Below are 18,690 nucleotides of genomic sequence, written 5' to 3'. Positions count from 1 at the left end.
CACATTTGCTCAGTAAGATAAGGCAGTGCATACAATCAGATTGTGCCCCATGTAAAAAGGCAGCTCATCACACCAGGCTACAAGACTTAATTACAATTTAAGGACCTGATTTATTCTTTTTCTTGCAGGAAAAAACCCACCTACCAGCATCAGCATTTATCACATCCCTTTCGAGACACAAACACAAGAACTGGACACAGCAAACCATGAAGTGTCTCCCCAGAGCCAGACACAGTAAGTCCTTATTCCAGAACAGTTAGTTCCTTGGCTCTGGGGAACAGGGCACGAGCTCTTGGGGCATAGAGTACAACACTTCAAAGGAGCTGCTTACCACAACACACCTACTTTCAAATGCCTCACTGTAGAGCCTACGAACTGACAATACATTGGGTCAAGCTCCAAATGCCTTTTTAAGACCCCAGTCCCATCACTTCCCTCTGCTGCCCCAGTCTATCCTTGACATCTGGCTCACGGATAGGGAAGAAGTCCAGATTCAGAATCTATTCTTAGCCCAACTAGATTATTCCACATTAATTAGGATATTATGGCACCTGGCAATTAGCTGGCATTTGGCAGATACTGTACTGACAACACTGAAGGCCTGAGCATGCAGCCACATGCCAGTCGGAAGCACGAGCACAGCTCAGTCTCACGTGTTTGGTCTTTATTCATCGGGGACGTGACACAACTCTGTCAGCTCAGGGTTCTGCATCTGCTCAAGACCCTGAGCCAGCAATCCCCAACTCAGCTCCACAACACTGAGGCTGTCCACACGTCAGTGCCCATGAGAGCTGGTTCGGAACAGGCTTGTGTGTATCTATATGTGCTGCAGGCAGCCTCTTTGGGCCCTGAGGAACTCCTTTGTTTCCCACAGCTCTGCTTCCTTAATCCCTGCACAGACTCTCTCTTTCCACACAGGGTCTTCCCAGCTTTCCCAGAATGACACAGTCTGCTTTGTCCATCCCTCCTCTCCTTCTGCAGCTTCCAATGGCATCTCCTGCTTCAGCACAGATTCCCTGGCTGGTTCTACCACCTCTACAAAACACCCACGTACGGTTTCATTCTACTGCCTGCCTGCCAGCAACTGCTACCCCTGTGCTCAGGTGCAAGGCAGGCAGAACACGTGCAAAGGGAACAAGGAAGAAATGGGACTGAAGTTAGGACCACTCCCCCCGACCCAAGCAGTCATCCCCCTTGTGCCAATGCACACCAGGGTTCTGACACCACGTCAAGAGGGGGAAAACCCAGGATGGAGGGGTGGGAATACAAATAACATTTAATCTGTGCTGACACTGCACATGGTCTCTCTCTGGCCCAGGATCAGCCACCCCACACTTACTTTAACTTTGGCTTTGGAGTGCTCAAGACGCTGTCATCATCCTCCATTTCTGGCCCACTGTCGCTGGGGTTCTCTATATCCAGAGTGTCATACAGAAGGTCCAAGTCCTCCTCCACCTCCGGAACATGCTCTGCTGGGTCCTGCTCTGAATCCAGAACCTACATGGAGGACAAAAGTGGGCACTGGTGACTCTGTTAGAAGCCAGACCAATCCCATGTCACCTAAGGCCCCCCCAAAGACTACAGCACGCCAGTCCTGGGAGTAACATTCTGTTCCCAGTGCAAGGGTACTACATCCAAAAGAAACACTGAGTATATGAGAAGTGCCTGTTTTGGGTCAAGTTTGTCAGTGTCTGGTTAAGTAGGGGTTACCCACTGAACTAAGCATCCACAGACAAGTCACTAACCATCATTTATGTTCATTATTCAACCCTGTTCTATAAACAACAAGTGCAGTGCTCCCAGCAGCGTGACCTGTCTCTGGCTTTACTCACAAAGTTGTGATGACACCTCCTGATTTGATACCCAGGCAGGTTGATATGACAAAACTGTCCACAGGAGGCACCTGAAACCTTGGCAAGGACTAGCTACCAGCCACATGCAGAGCCAGAGAGAACCAAGAAATCATACAAAATTGCCACAGGCTGCTTCACATATACACCAGAGTGAGCAGGCAGCTGTGCACAGCACGGAGCTTGGTTTTGAATGGCAGCTCTGGAACAACAGCAGCTCAGCTGGCTGAGACCTCAGCTACGGGTGCTGACTCTGCTGAGCTAACTTGGGAAGAACAGCAAAGCCAACAGGACTGTTTGGAAGCGTAAGGAAACATGAGGAGTTACTCACTCTTTCCCACAAGCCACAAAATCAGCCCGTGGACAGCCAATTGAGATGTTAACTGGTTTTATATTCATTAATGTTACACGTGTTTCTTGGGTTCTGGATCTCTCTTGTTTTCAGCTCTGACCAGACAGCTGACATCCTGTGGGTCTGCATTCCCTATCCAAGTTTTTCATGTCTTGCCTAGCTGTTCTAGTGAGATGATCAAACAGGCTGGGATTTAACTTCACAAGCAACATATGCCATAGACTACTTGCCTTTCAGAGGGTCAAAGATAATTTCAAAGCAGTCTCCTAAACTAATGGGTACACATGTGGTTGCCAAAATCTGGTTTTGATAAAACTTGATCTAGAAAACATTTGATGACATTTTACAGTTGGCCCTTAAGCCTCTGTGTAAGGCCAGGGTGTAAGGAAAGGTCACCACCACTGCAGACTTGAAAACAAAACAAGGGGAGCTAGAGGGAAACAAGACTAAAGCGAGATGCACTGAGCAGTTAGAGGGCAACACACATGCAGGAGGGCTTACAGCCCAAATCACTTACCTCGTCAGACACTTTAAACCTCTTCAGCAATGCCACAACCTTCTGTTTGAAGTTTTGTTGCTGCAAGTCAAAGACACTTTGATGTAAGTAAAGGGTAAGTGAACTGTTTTCTCCCAGCCTGCAAGAAGCCCAGACACATCTGACACTGGTGCTCTAGCTGCTGCTTCAAATCAAACAACTCCTGGCACCACAAACCAAGTCTCTGCTGTTCTCACATCAAAATCAGGTTTTCCATACCTGTGGTATTCTCTCTCACACATTCCAACAAACCTGGTCCCACACCACCAAGTGTTACAACCCTTCCAGCCCCGATGGATGGCACACCACTCTTGGCTGGGCACACTAGCTGAGAAATTCTTTTCTCTGTCAGAGCACCTCTTCTACCTGCCTGATAAATTTCTGGCAAACATTGGACAGTCAGCTTTTCCGATTCTTAACAAGGGTGACCCCAGACAGTCATCCACCAGCTGACTCAAAGCACGGATGTGTTTGCTACCAGCAAAGCCCTGTTTCCCCAGGAGTTTGCAGCTCATCTGGGCAGGCTCACTTATTTGACTGGCAGCACTGCTGAGAAGTTGGGGGGCTTGCCTTAGCACTCATCAGAAAGATGCTGCCCGAGTCTGGTCCCCTCAGATCCCAGACACAGCAGGCAACAAGTCCACCACCACCGGGTCCGTAACAACACAAGCCAAACTGCTGCACTTCTGTGTTTGGCTGCTCCCAAGAGCACTCTCTCCCTGCAGGACCAAGCAGCTGAGACTTGCCATGAGCTCAGCCCTTCCATCACTGACCAGCCTAGCACACACACTCTGCAGAGGAGGAGGAGTGCCAGTACAGAGCGTTTGAGGTGCCATCCCTCTGTCAGGGGGAAAGGGAGGAGAAAGTGGCTGGCACTGGGCCACTCTTAGACAAAAAAAGTTGTTAATTTGCTGGCTCTCCTGTGTCTCACATGAGCTCTTCATGCAAGTCCAGCTGCCTGTTCTCACTCCAGCCTCACTCTTCATGCTGCCCCACACCTCCAAACCGAGCACTCTACCCCTGAATCCTGCGAGCTGCAACTACCTTCTAGTCAGCCAAAGTCTAAGTGAAATAAACCCACCAGGTCTCAAACCTAAAGACTGTCCTACTTCTGTCCCCAGTGCACTCATGAGACGCTCTCCCAATAGCAAGAGCTGCCCTCTGGCTCAGGATGCCACGCAAAAAGCATCCATCACGCAGACCACCTTGGACCAGCACAGCAGCCTGTGGAAGGAGGACACACAGCGTGCAGTAGCTAAGGTGACATGGTGACAGCCGTTTGCTGGCCCAAATGGTTTGACAGCTCTCAGACAGGAGGCCTGTTCTGGAGCTGGGCTGATGTTAACTGAACTGGCAGCACCAAACCCACTTTTGTGCCAGCCCCACGCTCTGGAGATTTAGTATCAGTTCAGAGGTCAGGGCTAGAAAGGCATTACTGGTATTGTGAGGAAACTGCATGGTTAATAACCAAGTGGTGTGTTTGGTCCTGGCTGGTCACTGACTCTTGAAAACAACACTACAGACACCAAGGATAAGAACTAGCACGCTTCTGGTCTCATAGGGAGGGTCTTTTCAGCGTCAGAGGAAAGCAGGGTTTATTTCAGACCTCGTCAAATCACAGATTTCAGAAAGAGCCTCACAGGTGGTACAACGATCTCCAAACTTACTCTTAAGTCCAAACAGAGCCCATCCCGTTGATTCTGAGCTCCTATCATCACAGATGTGCATAAACCTTCACGTAAGCAGAAAGCTGCTTTATGGTGTGGCCAAGCACAACTCGCAGCCCCACAGAGAAGTGCAGCTGGGCAGGCACACGCATGCTTGCTGTGGGAGGCCGGAGAGCTGCATGTGACTTGCCAAAGCTTTCAGTGTCCAGCTACTACTTTTGCTTCAGCGCCGCATGCACCATCTCAGGTTTATCTGTCAAGCCCCAGCCCCTGACTGAGGCATCTAACTTCACTCTGAAATCACTGGCTTCTTCCATGCAGAGCACAAACAAAGAGCCTCCCTTCACTTAGAGCTATGTTCCGGACTTCCATGAGCATGGATCCTGCACCTGACTTCTTCATGGGGGTGGAATTTCACACATTTACGTAGTTTTTGTTGCTCCTTAACCTTGCAGCCAAAGGACACTCAAGACAGCACACACAGGCACACCTTGGACAGCCCCACTCCCTGAACTGTCTGGTTCTGCTAGCTACTCACACGCTGTGACCACGCTCCCAAGCTCCCCACTGGGCCAGCATGCCTAGTACTGCTGCTCCCAGAAGCCACATGCACAGTGCATCCTAGACAAACCCCGTCAGTGTTAGTAAAACTAATTTCCACCGACCCTGGTTATGGACGTCGTTCTTACTATCGATCTCCGCTGCTTCTTGGGCTTCCCCAGCTCGTACTCATCATCATCCAAATCCTGAACAGAAAGAGGATTCCTGTGTTACCTTTGTGACTGGGGACACACGAGCATTTATGTGCTAAAAATGTTCCCTCTATGAAGCTGAACCTGTTGCTCTGTCTTCCAGGCTTTCGGCGTTTGCCTCAACAGCAGTTATGATGGCAGAGGTAAGAGGAAGGTCTGCAGAGAGCCAGGAGTGACAGCTTGGAGAAGCAAAACAGCCCTAGTTCTACATTCAAGGAACGGGGACAGTCACAGCCCCACATTTTGGCAGATTCCTCTCTCCATACATTTCAAGAGGTGGAAGGCAGGTGATGCCAGAGTCTGAAGGCAAATAAGACCCAAACTCAAAAGCATCTCGTATATAGCCAGGGGGGTTTCCATTAAGGACCTGTTTTGCAAGGGATATTAAAGACTGACTCAGACCCCATGGGCCCTTTAATTACAACTGGGGATCTAGTTGGGCTCTTTAAATCCAATCAGCATTACAGAAGCAATCAACTGATGCCTTCTCCATTAAGCAGAGAAACACACAAGGATGCTGATGTTTCAGAGCTCAAAGGCAGCTCAAACACGTGAGCAGATAAATCACAGCATGGTGGAAGACACGGGTTATTGTGCAGGCCTCCTGCCATGGCAGCTAAACACTTGGTGACAGTCTCGCACTGCTGTGGTTTAGCTAAAGAAACAGGCTTTAGTCTCAGGGACAAGCTGGGAGTGTACCCACTCTACTGAAGCTCTCACAGGGAGAAGCCATGCCCTGCACAGTACCTGGCCCTGTACGGCATCATCACTGGCCTCCTGCTCAGAAGAGAAGCTCTCATACTCTTCCTCGGAATAGTTGTCTGAAAGGGAAGGAAAGAGGGGAGAGATCCTGTGAAACTCCTTTAAGGTGAGAGGACAATCTAATCTCAGGAGCAGAGAAGGCCAACTAACAGTCACAAATCAAGAAAGAAGGCACGCAGGGAGACGCTTGCTCTATCTTCTGTCTGTGCTAGAACCAGTGAGATGGGAACTGCCTGGAGGTAAGGAACAAGGAGAAACACATCTAACAGGAAGGAAGGGCCAGCCCACAGATAAAGTTCCTTGAAACACCTCACCCCTTTTAACCTGCAAAGAACCACCTGGTTGACAGCAGCAAGTGAAGAGGTTTCTCCACAAAGAAAATTACTTTCCCCCCCTAACATGGTCATAACTGGCTTAAAGGAGCAAGTCAGACATGCCAGAGGGTCAGAGTCCTTTATCAACACTTCAGGCAACAACACTCCCCACCACCTGCGTGCACGACCTTCAACTGGTCACTCTTCTGGCAGCGAGCAGAAGGCTGGTATCACATAAAAAGATTGTCATGAGTAGAAAGCCAATGACTTCCCTATACAGTGCACAACACCGTGGGCTTACATTCCTTAAACCAGGTCATATGCCACAGCAAAACATGTTGCAGGTCTCATCTAAGGTAACGAGATTTACTGTGGACTACTCAAAGGAAAAAGCATGTGGAAGAATAGCTTCAATCTGAATCTCCTGAATAAAACACTGCTGTCACCCAGGTGAGAAGCCACAGGTTCTCCACACACGTACCAGTAACGGTGGCAGAGCATTGACACAAACAGCTAACCCTTGCTGGACAGCTCAGGCCAGGTGTGACATGCAGGAGAAGCTTTGACAATTCAATCCCTCTCCTCTCACACTCCCTGCTTACACAGCAGCAGGTTTGCAAAGTGGGTTTTCTTTGAGTTCATCAGTTACTGACACCACACCATGTGCAAACCAGCTCTCCTTTGTCCCAGGAAGCATCTAAACCCAGGTAGGGTTTAACTCCACCGGTTCAGGAAGCCACTGGACCTCAGAGCGTGTGGTTGTACTCTTACCTGTAGACTTGATTTTCTGGCTGGCCTGCATAGTGCTGTCTTCATGGTCAATTGGCTGACTCGACAAGGAGAAGATCCAGATTTCTGCTACCTTCACTGCAGCCTCCTTGATGTTGCTGAAAAGGCTCAGAACCTGGCCACCTTCTGTTGGGTGCTGCATGACCTGGGACAGAAATTAAGCAGTAAAAATCTGCCTTTAAATGTATTTAAACTTGCATGATTTGCATACCACAAGAGCTATTTATGTTAATAGAATTACTCTGCATTTCCAAGTACAGAAGCAATCCACCACCCTGGGACTGCAGGAGCCACTTGCAGGCAACATCCAGGGTTAGCTTTTATTGGACTATTAACAGAAGTACTTTTGTATATACTTAGATATATACTACAAGTATTAATGGAAGGAAAAAAAAGGGGTTCTGAGCTTGACAGCTGATTAGCTCATCCTTGAGGTACGATACTTGACTGCCTCATTACTATGTATTTGCATGGTCCTGATTTGAATTATCAGGTTACCAACCTTCTCAACATGTAATTAAGGAACTTAATTTTGTGTCAAAGCTCAGCAGAAGAGCCATTAAAGGCAAAATTTCTTGGTGAGATACAGATGCAAAATGCTTCCTGAAGCAGAAGTCCCTGCTCCAGAGAGCTGGCATCTCAATCCCAAAGGAGCTGGCCACCCCAAGAAAATGAAGCAGTGCATCATAGGGGAAAAACAAGGCAACGGTGGAAGCAGAGGGACATCTGAGTGTGGGTTTCTCCTTCCTTTGCCACTCACAGCTCACAGGGCTCTTCCCAGAACCAAAGCCTCACATTCTTCCCTCATCCTGCTGGAGTCAGAAAGCACTTCCCATGCCTGCACCTTGGCTTTCTAACACAGACCAGGCTGCTCTGTCAGCTCCTCACATGGCTTTAAAAACACCCAAGCCGATGAGGAACATATGGCCGCCCGCTCTTCAGCTCTGCTCAGACTCACAACTCCCATTCACTGCTCTGTTTCAACAGCTAACAGAACCTCTTGCCCCTTTTTCTTGAAGAAGAAACTCAGCAGTGCTGTTTGGGAGTCGCTATACTACAAACTGCAGAGGGGAAGGGGGGGGTACTTAGAAAACTTGTTTTCCCAAAGTCTTCCATTCCCGAAATATTCCAGAGCAACTATTTCCCAACACAGTGAACCTTTGAAAACTGTTGACCTTCTAACCTCAGTCAGCTGACATTACAAAAAGCCAGAAGAAAAACCACAGGCAGCAGCAAACGCCCAACACTTGGAAGTTTGCTGACGGCTCTAATTAACGGGCCCGCGTGCTTTCTGCCTTCCAGCACTACTTAACTTCCAGTTCTGAAACAAACCAAACACGGCACAGGAAAAAACGTGAAGCTGCAACCACCACAGGGCAGAATTTGGCCAGTTCTAATGGGGCAAAGCCATGAGAAGCTGAGCTCCCAAACAAGGAGCAGTCTTTATAACGAGCTATTGAATACAGCGATAACTCACCGCAGCGTAACGCTAGCCTGTTTCGGCTGGAAATGATCTGTTGACAGGATGCAGCCTGATGAAAAATACCAGTGCTAAGCTGGACTTGCTACTGTTAAGCCCATCTCTAAATACTCGGGCACATAAACAGCAGAGATTAAGCAGGGCATGAAGTAACGAAGCACAGAGGAGCTGAGCTGTTCTGAACGCCTTGGTGAATCATTTATCCATACTTGATTCCAGCATTAATTTTCAGGCATAAATCTGAAACTCTTACCATCTACCTCTCAGGAATGGAACTCCACCTAAAATACCCACAGCCAGGAACTAAGAATAGCAAAGGGTATTTCAAGAGAAACAAGAGAAACTCCTTGCTCCTGGATTCTCATACAGTGGCCCAGGGAAACAAAGCAAACCTATAGAATTCCTTAGGGTTGGAAGGCTTGTCCGAGTGACCTTATCTGTCTTGTTCTGCACCCTAACTCCAAAAAGCCTCACAGCAACAACAAAGCTCTCCCAAGGTAATAAGCTAGCCTTGGAAAGCTTTGGCTCTAAAGATACTATCCAGAAAATATCCAGTATTATTAACTCAGTAGTAAAACCTGTTTAAAATACTTCTCTGTGAATACCGATTGTAGTTATTAAGTCAGCTATTTGGAATCCCACCAGACACTTTTCAACGAGGAAAGTGACACCACTGGGTTTAAAGAGAAAGGAAGCCACCCACTGTTGCAAACGGAGATGTTGTCACATGCTGCTCACCTCAGCCATGTTGATTGACCCCACAGCCAGAGTCTTGTAGCCTAAAATGGTTCGGTTCTTGTATCGCTTCCGCCGCTGCAGCATGATCTGAAGCTTGTTGCCTTCTCTCTTCAAGAAGTGAGGGTACTGCAGATGGAAACACAACAGAAAAATTTATTATGTTTCTTGACATCATGTCCCAAGCTGCCTGCCTCAGAAGTGAACTCCATTCCTAGGGATTTACCCCAGGGCTTTCAGAAGCATGTACAGCTCACACTCAGCACACAAGCCCCCCCTAGCCCAAGGAACCCTTCATCTCTGCCCAAACAGCTCGGCTCTGGCCTTTTGTTTCCCCAGCCAAGCACACAGAGCACACAACCCTGTGGCATGGAGGAGCTGCTCAGTTTGGGAAGGGCTGAGCCCAAGGCCGGTTCCAGAGATGAGCAGGCTCCAGGAGATGCTTTCCTCAGCAGCTAAACAGAGGCTGCTCTGAACCAGAGCCCCCAAGGGACAGCCGAGGCGTGGGCTGCCCCTGTGGCAAAGAGCAATCAGTGGCAAGAACAGCAGTGGACCCTTGAGCTAATGTGCTCTGAACTGCAAGTGGGGAGAGGCACGGCTAAGAGGCGGCCAAGAATTTGCTGATGCCTCTTTTGCTAAAGCTTGGAGACCTTTATGGTCAAGCAATGATCCTCTTTGGGTTGGTATTGTCTCCTTCAGGCACACAACCCTTGCAACTGTCAATGTCTTCCAGCATTAACACATATAAGCTTCTATGACTTAAAGGGGCTGTATTTTAAGTAGTTAAGCAAACTCCTGTCTTACTGCCACACTGCATTGCACCGACATAAATCCTTCCAACACACCTACCAGAGAACACATCTGTTGATATATGACCCAAAAACCTCCCTGAGAACAGAGAAGTTCTTAAGTCAAGCAGAGACTGTTAGGGAAGGAGTGGGGCTAACCACGCTATCTCAGCTTGCCCTGCTCACATGCACAGAGCATTGGCACAGTCAGGCCCTGCTTTCTGCTGGGATGCCCACCAGACACCAGGATGTCCCCAGCACCCAGCTCTCCAGCTGTGGGCAGAAGCCGCTGCACAATGGAAGAACAACCTTCAAGGTACAGCAGCCACCTGACCAGGGAACTGAGATTCCTCTTGAGAAAAGAGGTGAATGGGACACATGCAGAAATACAGAAGGTAGAGAGCACTGAGTAACCTGCAGGGAGGAGAAGCTAATTGCAGGGATCTGGAACAGGGCATTCCCGAGGGAAGGATGCTGCTCTCTCAGCCAAGACCTACGTTCCCCAGCCACGTGTTGGGACACCATGAAGAGAACTTCCTGCCTATCAAAACGTTTGCTGAGCACCAGTGGAAACCTCGAGATACTAATTTGCAGTCCAGAGCAGGCCTGGCTGCCACATGGAGAGCTGGGAGCAGCGGCCACACAAAGCAGCAGAACACTAATTAGCTGATTGCTCCGCAGGGGCGAGACCTACCACGCGCTGCACGAGGAAGATCTGCCCTGCAGAAGAGGGACAGTACCTGCATCGTTAAGACAACCTCAAAACACATCTGCACCCAGGCCCAGATGGAACTGGTGGCTTTACTGATGTGCAACACCCCTAAACAAGGATGGAGAAAAGTTATTGAGGGAAGAGTCAAGAGGGGCTCAAAATCCAGAGGTGCCTTCTGCATTCAAACCTACCCCCTCCCTGCCTCTGAGGACCTTCCATGTGTGGAAAGGGGAGGAGAGGGACTCCTTGCTCTCAGCTGAAGGTGTGCAGGCCACACCAAGGCTGCTTAAACACAAGCCTGCAACTGAAGTCCCAAGTCAGGCTTGGTCCCAGGCCAGCCTGATTTACACACACAGAAGTCTGCAGGGATCAGACTGGACAGCTCAAGCCCGGACAGGTGCGAGTTTCTGCTTTTTGAAGGTGAGCTGCCTGCACACCTCTGATGAGCAGTCACAGAGGTGATAAAAGAAAGCTACAGAGAGACTCAGGCCACTCAGCTCCTCAGGTAAAATCAAGGACCTCCCAAAGGAAACACTGAGCCACCCTCAGAACAGACAAGGTATTTTAATACCTGCCATTGCTTATCAACCCTAGGAGGAGAACAGGTTTTGACCAAAGCCTTTCAGCAATTGTCAGTACATGACAGAGACTGGAGAAGAAAAGAGTTTGGCTCAAAACATTTCAAGAGCATAGTTGAGAGGGACCTGGGGGACAGCAGGATGACCATGAGCCAGCAATGTGCCCTTGTAGCCAAGAAGGCCAATGGCATCCTGGAGTATATTAGAAGGGGGGTGGTTAGTAGGTCAAGAGACGTCCTTCTCCCCCTCTACTCTGCCTTGGTGAGACCACTCCTGGAACATTGTGTCCAGTTCTGGGCCTCTCAGTTCAAGAAGGACATAGAACTGCTTGAAGGAGTCCAGCGCAGGGCCACCAAGATGACTACGGGAGCGGAACACCTTCCTTATGAGGAGAGGCTGAGGGAGCTGGGCCTCTTTAGCTTGGAGGAGACTGAGGGTGACCTTATTAATGTCTATAAATATGTACAGGATGACAGTCAGGAGAATAGAGCCAGGCTGTTCTCAGTGATGGCAGCAACAGGACAAGGGGCAGTGGGTGCAAGCTGGAGCAGAGGAAGTTCCATGTGAATGTAAGGAAGAACGTTTCCACTGTGAGGGTGATGAAGCCCTGGGACAAGCTGCCCAGAGAGGCTGTGGAGTCTCCTTCTCTGGAGACATTCAAACCCAGCCTGTATGTGTTCCCGTGTGATTTAATCTGGTGATCCTGCTTTGGCAGGGAGGCTGGACTAGATGATCTTCCGAGATCCCTTCCAACTCCTAATGTTCTGTGATTTGAAAACAACATTTCAAGGAAGCACCATATGCTCCAAGGCATCTTTGAGGGGTGAGAATAGGGGCCATCAGACACACCAGAACAGCCAGACTCAAGGCAAGATGTTTTGAAAGTCCAGCAATATAATTCCTTCCATCTGGAAAGGTTTATTAAACACAGGAATTAAGGGCTCCAGAGAGCTGTGATGTTGTGCTTGGAGTATCGGGTGTTTCACTCGATCCTGTGCAGCCCACAGAGGGTCAGGAAAAGAAGGGATTCCAACAGCAAGGGAGATGTTAGCTCACCTGCCAGTAAGATTACTGCTGGTCTAGCCTTGGCTAACAAGGTGGAGCAGGATTGGACTCACCAGTAACTCCAGTCTTATACCAGGTGTGTAATGGAGCAACAGGAAACTGCTTCCTTCTGTTTGGGGGGAGGTCTACTGGACACAGGGCTGCTTGCCATTATGCCAGCCTGTGCTGTCACCGTTCTAGCTTAGTCCTGACAAGGAAAGGCTCTGTGCAAAGGACAAGAATTTCACCCAGGAGAAGCAGCTGAGAAGGCAGCGACTGTGGAGGTACAAGGGGCTGCTAATCCAGACGGCGAGCACAAAGCCAGGCAGGCAGTTTGAAGAGCTGACAGAGCGATATGGAGATACTGCCTGCTGCAAGACACTGAGAACTTCTTGTGTCATGAAGTCTACGTGCTTTTCCTTTGTGGCCCACTCTCAAATATACATAAGGCATTACATTCAGGCAGTATCTGGGGCTTCAGCTGCAGTTGTTCACCAAGAGTAACTTCCAGTCATCGTCCAATTAAGAACCAGTAAAAGCTGTCATAAAAACCCTGCTGTGCCATTTCAGGAGGGCTTCCCAGGCCTTACTGCATTCAAGACCACCAATCCTTCCTGCAGTCAGAGACCAGCAGCACATCCCTGCATTAAACTTGCTCACCTTTTCTGAAGGCTCAGTGTCACGGACATTGCTGTCCCCTATTCTGGCTCAACTCCCAGCCCCTTCAGGGGAAACACTCTGCTGCAGCATTGCTCTGAGTCCCAGGGAAAAAAAACAAACATATTCCAAATTAATTCTGAAAAGCTCTGCAGAAATACCTGCTCCTTGCTGACACAGGACTGGCAGGGGGAACCTGGGCTCATCTTACAGCTCTGCTCCCAACCACAGGAAAGCTGCAGTCCCAGGACTCAAGCATACAACATTCCCAGCACATGGCTTTGCTATTCCTGTTCAGCGAGGAGGGGATGGGAATGCTGCAGCTAGCACAGGCTGTGGGGTGCAGCAAGACAGAACCAGAAGCATCAGCCATCTGCATATCTGCCCGGGCAGCCGCAGGGTTACCATCCATCTGCAGTGAAATCTTATCTGCTTCGAGTCTGCTCAAGTCTCAGAGTGACCACCACCCTGTTTCACATCATCCCTTGAGCCTTCCTCCTTACCAGATCAAGCTCTCAACTTCAGGATCTAACCAACAGCCACAAATAACCCGGGTACAAATGCTCCTGAGTGTCTGTCTGGCTCTGGTCTATGCATGCAGGATCCCACCGCTCGCTTTCAGCAAGCCAGGCTCCATTCACCTCTACCTGCCTTGTCACCAGGGCAGTACGCTTCGAGGAACAGACATGCCAACATATAGAGCTGCTCCAATTCCCAGCCATTCCTCTGCCTGCAGAGCCAGGAGTCTGCAAACTGCTCCTGCTTCCCACAATGGTCCCTCTCTCAGCAACTCCAAATTGGAGGTTCGCCTGTCCTGTTCTTACCACTGCCCCCCATCACGCTGATATGCTGTGCCACCCCCATGGCTGCCACCCCTTCCCCTGCCCCGTGCCCTTTCCTAAGGCCAGGCAGTTAAAGGCACAAAAAATAGTCTCTGCTCTGGTTCCTGCCACAGCAACAACACAACGAGCACAGACTGCAGCAGAGTCCCCATTTCCTGGGCTCCAACCACAAGGAAGGTCCCCCTGAGGCTGCAAACCGCCAGCGGGCTCCTCAACACTGAGGTGGCAGTTCACTGAGGACACACAAAGCACAGCTAACGTCCAACTTCCCTGTTCCCCCAGACAAGTCGGGGTTGAGCTCTGCCTTCCACAGTGCAAGGCTGGTTCCAAGAACAATTCCAAGGGTTTATACAGCAGCATTGCCAGTGGGCTTCCCCCTCCCCAGATCCTGGAAGCATCTTGGGCTATTTCTACCCAACTTCCCCACAGCTGACTGGCAACAGAGCTGAGATAACTCTTCAGAAATGGCCCAGACCGTCTTAAGAACAAGCACCTCTGGCAGCACTCGAAGGATCTTCCCTTCAGACCCTCACCTCTGCGTAAAGCAGCAAGTCCAGCCAGCACATGTGCCCCAAGGCCAGGTCCCACCTTACCTGCAGCGAGAAGGTCAGCGCAAGCTCCGTCTCCACGTGTCCGCTCGGGGGCAATACGATCTCGTGGGACCGCAGGATGCGCTTGGAGCCCTGCACAGAAACAAAGTCCAACGGGTGAATTGCCCAGCAGCCAGCCCAGACATACCACCCCAGCCCTATTTACTGAAAACCAGGAAACACTGTCAGGCACTGCCAGGGAGAAGGCGAACGGATGGGTCTGACCTTGCACTTCTGTGAAATATTAATGAGACGAAAGGGAGATACTTGACTAATAAAGATTTGGGCATATTTACTGTCCCTAACTGCAACAAAGCAGCTTTTGTTCTGCCAAACTCCAGCATTCAAAAGCTATGAGTCAATCCCTGCCCCTCAAGTTCAAGTCTTGTATTTTTACTTCAGCCAGGAGGTAACAAGGCTCATCTCCTCCTGGGTTTGGAGGCTGTAGCATCACGCTTCTATCTCTGGCATGAGCCATGATAGAGCAGGCTCTCCTTTCTGTGCACATACCCCTCCCTGCAGGGAAAGGGGAGACCCTCACACCCTCCCCCACATCCTTGCCTCTAAGCTGGAGAAGCATGGATTTGCCAGGAGGACTACTCAATGGATATCAAACTGGCTGGATGCTCACAGTCAAAGAGTTACAGTCAAAAGCTTGATGTCCAAGTGGAGACTAGTCCTGAGTAACATTCCTCAGGGGTCAGTACCTGGACCAGCACCGTTTAACATCTTTGTCAGAGACATGAACAGTGGGATCAAGTGCACCCTCAGCAAGTTTGCTGACAACACCAGTTGGGGTGTAGTGGACATGCTGGAGGGAAGGGATCCCATCCAGAAGAATCTGGGCAGGCTTGAGAGGTGGGACTATATGAACCGCATGAAGTTCAACAAGGCCAAGTGCAAGGTTCTGTACATGAGTCAGGGCAATGTCAAGCACATCAGGCTGGGCACAAAATGGATTGAGAGCAGCCCTACAAAGGACTTGGTGGTGCTGGTGGATGAGAAACTCAACATGAGCCTATAGTGTGTGCTCGCAGCCCAGAAAGTCTACTGTGTCCTGGGATGCATCAAAAGCAGCAAGAGCAACACACTGAGGGAAGTGGTTCTGCCCCTCTACTTTGCTCTCGTGAGTTCCCACCTGCAGTACTGAGTCCAGCTCTGGGGTACCCAACAGAAGAAGCACATGGAGCTACTGAAGCGAGTCCAGAGGAGGCCACAAAGATGATCAAAGGGCTGGAAAATCTCTTCTATGAAGACAGGCTGAGAGAGTTGGGTTTGTTCAGCCTGCAGAAGAGAAGGCTGCAGGGAGACCTTACGGCATCTTCCAGTACCCAAAGGGTTCCAGGAAAGCTGGCAAGGGACTGTCTACAAGGGCACTGAGTGACAGGACAAGGGGTGATGGGCTTAAGATGAAGGAGGGGAGATTAAGATTAGACATTATGAAGAAATCCCTCCCTGTGAGGGTGGTGAGGCCCTGGCACAGGTTGCCCAGAGAAGCTGTGGCTGCCCCTGGATCCCTGGCAGTGTTCAAGACCAGGTTGGATGGGACGTTTGGCAACTTGGGCTAGTGGGGTGGGACTGGAAGGATTTTACAGTCACTTCCAACCCAAACATCCCTGTGATTTTAACCTTTTTTAACAACTGCAAGTTATAAAAGTTCTTTTATAACTGGGGTTATAAAAGAAAAAAAAAAATCTACTAAGCATCGCAGTGGTGTCTGGAGACCTGATACCATCACAGGGCAACTCCAAAACAACACCATGGTGGCTGTATGCTAACCAACTTACCGGGCTTTTTCTGTGTGAGCATTTCACTCTGGGGAACATTTCAGGGAGAACTAGCAGGAAAGCCCAACAGACAGACTGCTGCCTAGCAAATCCTTCTGCCCTGCTCAAACACAGCGGCCAGTTTCAGAGAGCCCTGGCTCAACATTCTGCTGAGGCTGCAGATCTGGCTCTATCCAAATGGGCTGATCTCCCACATGCGCAGAACTGTAGCTCTGAGAAATCAGGGACAGTTTGGGAGGGGGGTAAACACCTCCCAGCTACATCCAAAGGAAAATGTGGTCTGTCCACACTAGCCTCAGATAGCATCCCGTGATGGGAGAGAAGCAGGAGTCATTGACATCCCTTCCTTAACAGCATGAAGCTGTGCCAGGGCAGGTTCAGATTAGATGTAGGGAAAAAATTCTTCACTGAAAGAGTTGTCAGGACCTGGAACAGGCTGCCCAGGGAGGGGGTTGAGTCACCATCCCTGGATCTGTCTAAAAAAAAGGGGTAGATGAGGTACTTAGGGATATGGTTTAGCATAGGATGGGAATAGTTGGATTCAATGATCTTAAAGGTCTTTTCCAGCTTTGTAATTCTGTGATTCCTCCCCAAAGGCATCACTTGGGCACCCAGAGCGAACGCTGTGATTTACAGCAGTGCCTCAGCTCCTGCACAACACGGTGCCAGCTCCTCTAGGGAAAAGTCGAGGTGCCTGGGCTCCAGGGGATCAGAAGACAGGCAGCAGAGCAGGGGGAGGAACCCAAGGGCTCCCCCCAGGAAAAGCAGCACGCTCACAAGCGAAGCGCCGCCAGCCTCGCTGCTGGCAACAGCAGCATCTGTTCCACTGGTGTAAAGCTCCTAAGAGCAGCAATCTTGCTTTGCTTGTTACGCAACTCGCCATCTAATAAGAGACCAAATATAGCTGCTTTTAAAAGACCTCAGCAGATAAATACAGCAACAGCTAGGGAAATACAGTTGACAACTCTTTGAACATCACTGTTCGGGAGAGGCTGCAAGGAGACATGGGAAACGCAGGTAAGATGCTCTCATTAGGTCTGAATTCAGTCATCCCCTCTGGAAGGGCTCCAGCGCCTGACACCTCCCTCTCACAATTCCCTGCACAAAGGCAGTGAGTCATCTGACAGAGATCATATATTTAATGATCTGGTATCACCAGCCATGTCAGAAACCCGAGTGCTGGCAAATTAAGTGTCCCTGAAAGAGTTTGTCAGCAGCAGCATCGTAACCTGAAAGCTCTAAAGGGGTTTTTAATAACAGGCCTTCCAATCAGCCTGAGTGAGACCGCTGCAGCGGTGCTGGCCCACCGTTAAACAGCACCTCACAACGGAACATGGGGGCTGATCCAGCACAGGGAACACCCAGTGTGAAGCACCCGCTGGGACAGCAGCCGTTCCAGCCAGTGTCACCTCTAAATCAACTGGAAGGACAGATTAAAGGCAAAAGAAGAATGGCCTGGGGATGTGAGCTGCAGCTGAGACTTGGCAGATTAGCACCCCAAACACTGCAAGTCCTCCTGTCTTCCAGGTCCTTGGGGATCTGCCCTGGTCTAGAAAGGGCCTCAGAAGTAGCACTTAGACCCAGTGACTCACTGCAGCAAGGCAGACCCCAACATGTACCCAAAACAGACAAGAAACTCCAGAGGGCTAAAACCCCTCTGCTTGCAGTTCTGGGGCAGCATTTCCAACCTTCTCACCCACAAAATGTGTCAGCAGCCAGCAGTGATCTGGACAGGAAAAAGACAAGTTTTGCTCCAGTAAAAATTCTGAATTCTCCAAGTCTGACATGGGCTACACTACCAGGTCATTTACTGACAAGCCATGGGCCCCAATGAACAGCATCTGACAGCCCTGGGAACCCACAGCCCTGCATCTTCTACTTCCGAGGTTCCCATGAATCCAGGTGTGTGAAACAATTCCCTGCCTTTCTGCTCCCTGCCGTGGGGACGTGACACCCCCTCCCCAATGCGGAGGGACACATTTTTACCTCAGTTGGACCGCTCAGAGTTGGGAGATGCTGGTTACATCCTCAATAACATGCTCTTATACCACAGAGCCTTCATGATTTCAGTTTCCAAGCCAGGCTGCGTGTGTTTTGATACAGCCAGCTCTCTGCAGGGGTTTCCAGGCTCTATTCTAAAAGCAGCTGCTTTTCGGCACGGTTAATGGTATTTTTCTACTTACAGGTCTGCTAGGCTTTTACTCATTAAGTACTTCAGCACTGGCAGTGGTGGGAGCACATGAGTCAAACTGATGCTGTGACGCACTGTGGAACCGTGTCCCCTTCCTTCCTAGCCTGCCTCCAGGCAGTGTGACCTACATGTAGGCGCCTAATTAAATGGCACAAACGGATGCTGCAGAGGGGGTTATTTACTTAGGATGACAGCTGTATTTTATGCAAACAAATTAAAACATACAGGTATCCAACAAATCCACTGACAAGCACGTGGCTATGAA

At 49.8% G+C, this 18,690-nt stretch overlaps 1 protein-coding gene across 1 annotated transcript in view; it reads right to left on the bottom strand.

Moving 5' to 3' along the window:
- The window catches only part of PACS2 (phosphofurin acidic cluster sorting protein 2), a gene marked incomplete at its 5' end in the record, with an annotated part of 82,813 nt that overhangs the window by 36,605 nt on the left and 27,518 nt on the right, over positions 1 to 18,690 (bottom strand). Inside the window, 7 exons of the mRNA XM_084266400.1 lie at positions 1,340 to 1,497; positions 2,720 to 2,779; positions 5,070 to 5,150; positions 5,904 to 5,977; positions 7,004 to 7,166; positions 9,240 to 9,365; positions 14,451 to 14,540. Coding sequence (XP_084122526.1) covers positions 1,340 to 1,497; positions 2,720 to 2,779; positions 5,070 to 5,150; positions 5,904 to 5,977; positions 7,004 to 7,166; positions 9,240 to 9,365; positions 14,451 to 14,540 — 752 coding nt within the window. The remainder of the gene's footprint in view (positions 1 to 1,339; positions 1,498 to 2,719; positions 2,780 to 5,069; positions 5,151 to 5,903; positions 5,978 to 7,003; positions 7,167 to 9,239; positions 9,366 to 14,450; positions 14,541 to 18,690) is intronic.

Source organism: Gallinula chloropus (assembly GCF_964237585.1).
Source record: "Gallinula chloropus genome assembly, chromosome: 6".
Taxonomy (NCBI): Eukaryota; Metazoa; Chordata; class Aves; order Gruiformes; family Rallidae; genus Gallinula; species Gallinula chloropus.
This window is presented reverse-complemented; position numbering and strand designations above follow the sequence as displayed.